At 38.1% G+C, this 8,190-nt stretch overlaps 1 protein-coding gene across 2 annotated transcripts in view; it reads left to right on the forward strand.

The window, feature by feature from the left end:
- The window catches only part of slc39a11 (solute carrier family 39, member 11), a 185,034-nt gene extending 182,350 nt beyond the window's left edge, over positions 1-2,684 (forward strand). For both annotated transcript variants that reach the window (XM_088927971.1, XM_088927972.1), the window contains one exon: positions 106-2,684. In XM_088927971.1, the coding sequence (XP_088784097.1) occupies positions 106-184 (79 nt within the window). In that variant the 3' untranslated portion in view covers positions 185-2,684. The remainder of the gene's footprint in view (positions 1-105) is intronic.
- The last annotated feature ends 5,506 nt before the right edge of the window (positions 2,685-8,190 follow it).

Genomic DNA, 8,190 nt, shown 5'->3' on the forward strand with positions numbered 1-8,190 from the left:
GTGCTGGTGTGACCTTCAGAAATGAGTCCTAGAGAGTTCATGTGAACGTGGCAAGTGTAGTGTTGGCTTCTGTGCCTTCAGTGACAGTGTGGGTGTGTCTTGCAGTGGAAATGGGAAGCTGGCCTCCTGGACCTCCATCTTTGGCTTCGTTGTGATGATGTCACTCGATGTCGGGTTGAGCTGACGTGTTTTCACACTGCTGCCAGATCATGGAATGTTGCATCCGTCCTTAATAAAAGGGACAAATTGTCATATTTTTAATTAAGTCTTTCATGTCATGTTTACTGAGGAAATTGGAAATTAAGAAGCTGAAATGTATTTTATTTATTTTTATGTAACAATGTAAAAGAGTAGGCAATGCAATTAGTTAGAAATCCAAAATTGCAAAGAATTTTTTTCTTCCACATGTAAAGACATCTGCAGCCAAATTTGGTTTCATACGGAGTATTTCTTCCAATAAATATACAGGATGCCCTTATGCTATTTGCAATTTTAAAGCCATCGTTTTTCTAAAACAGTTGCACCGACCGCCGATTCGATTCCAGGATTGTCCAGAAATGGTTTGTTGTTAATATTTGTCATCGTTGCCCCCGGCATGATTCTGGATTCTGGTGGTCTCAAACTTCATTTTCTTATCTGTAAGTTTTTCTTATGAACCATTGCAAATCATTGCAGTTGACTGCTCTGCTGATTTCTGGCATAATTCTGTATTTTCTAGCAATGCCAATGCTTTTCACAACAGTGAATGGATACAAAGAAGGTACATTTGTGGGCCTCAGCAAGACTTTTGAAGACACTGATTTGTGCTGGTTTGAATCTTTCAGCCATTACAACCTACTTTGATCCATATTTTGTATGGATCTGGAATAACAGTCCCAGAGGGTCACCGCAGGGTTCTCTGGTCTTTATTCTTCTCCTGGCCTTGAATTATGTAATCAATCTAATTATTTGGGCAAGAAGTGAAATCACCTGTTTTTGTTAGTCTTAATCAGTTGGTCATGGGAAATTATCTTATAAATTCTGGAAAGCTGACTGTTGGCAGCTGGAGTAGCTCATCCTTTGTGTAAAAGGAAAAGTGTGATACCATCCTGAGTTTCTAACACAACTCAGCCTCAGTGATAATTCTTTGGAAGAGACTTCTCAAACTGTCTTACCACAAGCATCCTTTTTTTCTAAACTGTATTTTATGAAACATAAGACTGTTCTGTACACTAAGGTAACTTACTAGCTGCTATCCAATTTCACTGGACAGCTGTGCTTAATCTTTTTATGGACTGGATTGTTTGATAATTTGGAGATCGAAGTGTACAGTGGACCTGCCTGAGACCTCTCTGTTCAATGTCTGCAACATGAATTGGACTCAAACTCTAGCCTTTCAAGTCTGAAAGATGTCATATGAGCCAGTTGACCTGCAGCTCTCTTAATCTTACATAATACGTACACCAACACGCCAAGAAAAAATCTCTTTCTGTTTCTTAAAACTTTCATTAGCAGGTAGGAAGGTACAGTAAGTAGCAGTTTTTTTAAGCATAGCATGACTTTTTACAAACTGAGCTTTACACAGAGTAGCAGCACCTACATCAAGCACAGATTACTTTAAATTGGAGAGTTGAGAGATAACATCGTCTCAGACACAAACCCCTGCTTCCTCGCTGCATGCCACGATAATTATTTTCTGCTTATAAAGGATTTAAAGGCTTGTTGTGATTTTTTTCTTTCTCTTTTTCTTTGTGCCCTGGAGGGTGTGTGAGCTGACAGAAAGTGTTGGCGAGCTGCCAGACCATGTAGTTACACACCAAACAATGTCTGTCACCGGAGGTGTGGTACCTAATGCAAAGCAATATAAACAGAATAATTCCCTTTGCTAAATGTGTGCACTGTTCGAGTTAGCATTGCTTTCAGCAAACTGTTAGTGTCCTGAGACCGAGGTATTATGAAGTCTTGCTGGACTAACTTTGTTGAGCAGTGTTACAGTTATATATATTACATAGAATATTATTATTTTGTTGTAATTGACTGTTACTTTAAAATTGAGGTATGAAATTGTTGTGTAAAATTGCTGAAACGTTTTAAGACTGTTTTTTCAGGGTTCATTTTCAATTTTCTTTGTTGCACCTTGTGCAAAATGCATAAGAGGTGCAGGACACAACAATCTCATCCCAAGGATGTATAGATATGCACCTGTGCTGTTTTGTTGTCCATGTTGTGGCTTATAGGCCAGGTGTTAATTTATGCTACATTGTAGAAATGACACAGAACAAGCCATGGGGATAACTGAAAAAGATTCAAGCAAACAATACAGGTGCATAATGCTCATTAGTCTTTCTGACTAAACCCTCTTCATCTTGCTGATGTCATCAATATCAAGTAAATTGCTTTGATGAACTGCTTAGGCTTAACCTGCCCATAGAGGCAGATATTGGACCAAAGTTTTGATTGTGTTGCTTCCTGTTTTAATTCTCATGTCACCCTGGAAGTGCCCTGGTGGATACTGTGGCTTGCTCTGTACTGTATATTTTTGAGAAAAGAATGTGGAGAATTAAGATGGTGTTGGAATTAATTATTTGGGTTTTTTTTAATTAATTTAATTATCTTCCATAGGTTTGTGAAGTGTTCACTTTTTAATTGCTGGTGAAATAATAATTTATTGGCCATATTTCTGAAGAATAAAAATATTCTAATAACCTGTGTGTAGCTGTTTTGTTACTTCATGTAAATTTCCTAATGTATCTGAATTCATTCTGTCATGCTTAGGAGGAGCAGGCAGTGCATTGAGGTGCCAGTAAATCTTGTCCAGAAAGCTGAGATTTGACCAATGTTACACACTGTTTAATTCCCTTGAGCGTTTATAGGGAGTTACAGCATTGAAACATGGCCCATAACATCGAAATGACTCATGCTCACAAAGGACGCCAAATGTGACTCCTGGGTGCATTCCTGTAACGCTAGCCCAGAGAAACTCCTCGACAAAAGCCTCACTTCACAGGCTGAGGAAACAGAGGGTCTTTCAGAGTTCAGCTCTGAGAGGGCAGAACTGACAAACCGTACAGTAGGGCCTACAAATGGTCTATAAAAAAAACAGTCTATGAACTGGCTGCTTTCTCAAAGTGCCTTATACAAAACCATATATGTAAATAAGTATTAAAAGTATTTTTCCTTCTCCACATCTGGGTCGGTTTCAAAATATAACACGGATAATATTGTCTCTCTTGTGAAAAGCCAAGAAAAGCCTTAGTTGGATACACTTGAGAAAAAGTAAAAACATAGGGTGGCCACCGCACAGCAATTGCATAATGTTTTTACCATGTCAATACTTACAGCATGTTACTGTCACGGGTGCTGCTGTGTCCTTCATTCCTTCTGACAAATTAACTATCAAGAGTGGAAGACTTAAGTTTGGGACCTATCAGAAGCATCCAAAACTTGCATTTTGCGCAAGGGGAAATGGGGATCTTGAAAACTATAGGGTGAGAATTCTGTGATTACTGACAAGAAAAGGCTTTTTGGCTAAAGGTAGCAAGTTTACTCCCTAAAACCACAACTGACCTTTTTCTCTTTCTGGAATGCTGACTTGTTTGGCAGTTAGGTTACTGTAGCAAAGTGAGTCAGCCCATAGATTTGAAAAACAGGCATTAAAGAAAGATGATCCAAAGTTCTATTGTTTTTTTTTAAAGTAAAAACAATCCATTTTTCATCACAGGCCATCTTTCCACTTAGAACCTTAAGCACTCTCTCTCTGTGTTAGTGGGATCTTTTTCATTAATACAACTTCATTTATCTGATGATAGCCTCAGTTTAACAATACGTACACAGACATCATGTAAGACAGAAGGCATATTGGGCCTAATTGAGTGTGCACTTGAATTAACCCTCAGTTAAACAGACATGTTGGAACTTTTATGTTTCAGTCTGAAGGCTATCATTTTAACCTACTGTGTTGTGTTTTAAAATCTACAAATGAGGTCATGATGGCTTCTAAATGAGCCATGGCAGTTAACAAAGTACTGTTGTCTTAACTGAGAAATTGGAAAAAAATCCTCTTTGAGTAAGTAAACAATGAGGTTTGGCTTTTTCTTCAATTTTCCATTTATTTCCTGTAATAGCAAGAGAAAATGAGTATCAGCCTTTCTTGAACAATATCAATGAATAATTTAATGTTATGGGGATATTATGTGTGCATGATCTTGTCAGTGTTTTTTACACTTGAAGGAATGAATTATGTTAAATTTTATTTTGTTATCTTTTGCTAGTATATCGTGTTTTGTTTCTTTTTCCTACAAGAAAAGCCAAATGCACAATTTTGTGGAGACCAAAATTATATATTTGGGGATGGCAAAACAAAATAGCTTCCAAATTCATGCAGTGCAACAATATTTCAGTACTGCTCTTTAACCACTATGTGCTTCTGCCTCTTTCTCTGTGTCTTTGATGTCTCTTGCTCCTCTCTCTCTTCTTCAGTTCTATTAGAATGCCATCTTTCCGTGAAGTACTGTTATTCATGTGAGAGGAAGGGCTTTCAGGGCAAGTTCAGTGGAAGTGCAGAAATGTTCAGGGGCTGGTACACAGAAGATGTGTGAGTAAAGGGTCTGAAGACAACAGTAGTACTGGGTGTGCTTGTATACAGTCAGGAAAACTTATATGTAGCTCTTGTGCAGTTGTTGTGCAGTTATATCTGCCTGTAATGCAACGTGCAGTGTTAAGTGTCATGATTGTAACTAGTTTATTTGTGGGGTTTTGTCCTATGTTACAGAAATCCTAGTTTCTTAATTTCTTCTTTTGAACAGGTTTTCTAATAATTTCAGAAACAAAGAAAATAACAATACTTATATAACAGAAGGTTAATTAAACACATGTGATAAAGAACATGGCTTGGCTGCCTCAGTATTTTCGATAAATTAATACAATAAAACTAGCTATAGGCTTCAGTTAATGAAATTGACCACTGCTTTTCTAACATTTTTGTTTTTTTTTGTACTAGTACTGTATATTGGCAACTTTAGTGCAATGCATCGCCTTTGTTTGGAACTTCAGGTTGTGTTTCCCACACACACAGGTAAGAAACCCTGCAGAGTGTTTTAGCAGAGTGAGGTGATATTGCCTGCAGGCCCCAGGTTCATCAGGGAGCTGTGGTTAGAGCTGCTCTATTGTCTTGGAGTCTGTCTTATGTCATTACAAGCATAGTTTTAATAATAAACCAGTATGGTTTTGCTCACACTGCACATTCAGTCTTTATCTTTCAGGTTTGCGGTTTCTTTTATTGCTATGTTTAAGTACTGCTCTTGCTGTTATATCCTTCGCTTTACATAGTGTTTTTATTCTTCTCTCCCTCTCCTTTTCTTCCTTTTTCCTCCTTCAGAACACCAACCTCAATATTGATTTTCCTGAATAAAACCTTGGATTATTGTTGCAATTGTACATGTAGGTGTAGGTGATCTCTTTTAGCACTGAAACTGACACTCCCAGTACTGCAATAAATGTTCTTTTATTCCATTAATTAACTTATTTAGTTTGGCTAAACAAGGTCTTCTTTCCTTTTTAATAAAGATTATTTTTAAATTCTCATTGGTTAACATTTTTAAGTTCGCCATTTCATAGTTCACTTTCATATGCTGTGTTTGTTAGTAAACCCCTGTAAGAGCTGGTTTCATCTATGCAATCCATTCATCCTCCCGTTCCCAGAAAGTACCCTACTAACGGTAAGGATTGTGGCAACCCAGTGTGTATTGTGGTTGCACAGGACATATGGTGGGTCTATACCGTGGATGGGACCAGCACACAGGGGCAATAAACAGCAAAGTCTGGAAGGTGTGAGGAAACCTGACAAAAATCACACATCAGTGTGTATTTCTGTTACAGGTAAAGAAATGTCAAACTAACTCAAATCTAACTTTAAAAAAAATGGTGAATATGGTGAATGGTGAATATTCAAACTGCAGTAATATAGTTTGTTGCATAGATACACTGCACAGAAAACATACATTTTCCTTTCTGTTTAAAGCAAGGCCTTATCATTAATTATTATTGCTAAATTGCAACCTATGAGACTTTGTCTTATGTTTTGGTTAAGTAGATTGAAATCAACTCATCTGCAGCTTCAAAGTGATTCCAGTACTGATAGCTGCTAAAGATGGTAATTTCAGTGTCAGAAACTACAGTGATATAACAATTGCTGTCTTACAAAATCCTATTATTAAGGTGCCAGCTAATCTTTTTATTTATCAGGAGCAGTTTGCAAATGGCAGCCTGTCACTGATTGAGTAGCAAGCAAAATATTAGGCTGAACAGCTTTTTTTCCCAGTGTAAGATAAAGGGAACAGAATCTCTTCTCTTGTGTCTGGCAGTCTGAGTGATGAAAATTTTGTTGCTTCAGAAGCTTACAAAATGTTAGAGAAGTCGACGATACTGTGGTTGGATAGTTTTATACATGCACATTGTTAATCGGATTTTGGGCATTTGCATATGCAAGAATAGGATGATCCTGAGTCAAAGAAAAATGCACTGGCAACGTGGTCACAATGATATACAGTGCCATGACTCTTCTTTTATTAACAGCCTTATATACAGTAGAAAAAGTAAATGTCTGCAAAAAATACTTGGTTTTGATAATTTGATTTCTCGCAGTAAGAATATGTGTAACTTTTGTTGTTTTTATCATACTCATCACTAATTGATTGAGATTGAGTACTAGCTTCCAATTGACCTTACACGGCAAAGATAAAATAAAGGTGCAGTGTAACATTAGGTTTGGGAAATTTTTTTCTACTCGGCAACTGTTCTGTAGTGTACCTGGTGCCCAACTTAACAAAGAACACCACCCTAATAATCCCTTGTGTTATATTAGAATATAGTACACCTCTTTACAGAGGTATGCAAACATATCATTCAGTAGATATTCATATCACAGAACTAAGTAACAATTGATAACACATTCCTTTTTTAGATACAATAGAAACCAGCAATTGGTTAAAAAGTAATATTGAAGCCTAATTAGCATTGCTGCCTCGCAGTGCTGGAGCCCTGAGTTCAGTTCTAGGCCTGAGGTGCTATCTTTGTGGAGCTTGTATGTTCTCCCCATGTTCGCACAAGTTTCTTTCAGGTGCTTTAGTTTTCTCCCACAGCCCAAAAACATACTGGTAGATAAATTCAGTTGTGTAAAAACTGTCCCGGTGCGAGTGTGTGCATGTCTATGTTTGTGTCTGTGTGTGCCCTGTGATGGACTGGCGTCCTGTCCAGGGTGATCCCTGCTTTGAACCTGTTACTTGCCAAGAAAGGTTCTGGCTTCCTCAGTGCTTCTGAGTTAGAAGAAGCAGTTGACAAATGGATGGGTGGATGACGCCTTATTATAGATGTGTAGGAGTGCACATTAAGGAGGGGCATTCTCTCAATCCTCACATATATTACCCATACTACCGTCAACCTTTCTCAATACATTAATATATGGTGATCCTCATTATGTGAAAATATGGATGACTCTGTTTAAGATTTTCTTCATCCAATTCAGGGTTGCAGAGGGAGCTAGCCTATCTTGGCAAGCAATGGGCACAAGGCAGGGTACACTCTGGATGGCACACCAGTCATTCACAGGGCAGACACAACCATGCACACACTCACGCCAGGGCCAGTTTTCCTGGAAGCCAATTAACACACCAGTATGTCTTTGTACTGTGGGAGGAAACCCACACGAACACAGGGAGAACATACAAACTCTACGCACACAGCTCCCCCGGGTCCGAAATTGAACACATGTCCCTAGCTCTGCAGGGCAACAATGCTAAGCACTGCACAACCATGATGCCCCATATAGAATCCTAATAGTAAGCTATACTAAAAGGAGCTTATGGGCAATATTTATTATTATATGTACTAAATATTTACATGTATTTTGGTATTGTGATTCATTTTAAGTAATATATGTTTCACCAAAAATAACTTCCGGAATTTTGAAACAAATGAATAAATATATTAAGCAATAGCAACTCAATGTTAGACTATGTACTTGTGGCTTATAGAATTAGAAGGACAATGCCTCCCATTCTGTACCCAGCCTGGCCATTCCCCTGCCTACTGTACCTTTCCAAGGGCATGGGCTGGCTTGCAGGACAATGGCTATTGTTCTGCAGGATCTGTGACATTATTGAGTGCTGTGTGGAGTGAAGCTGTTAATTTTTCCAATAAGAACAAGTCTGTTTG

The sequence above is a fragment of the Atractosteus spatula genome, chromosome 11 (assembly GCF_055471065.1).
Source record: "Atractosteus spatula isolate fAtrSpa1 chromosome 11, fAtrSpa1.hap1, whole genome shotgun sequence".
Lineage (NCBI taxonomy): Eukaryota > Metazoa > Chordata > Actinopteri > Semionotiformes > Lepisosteidae > Atractosteus > Atractosteus spatula.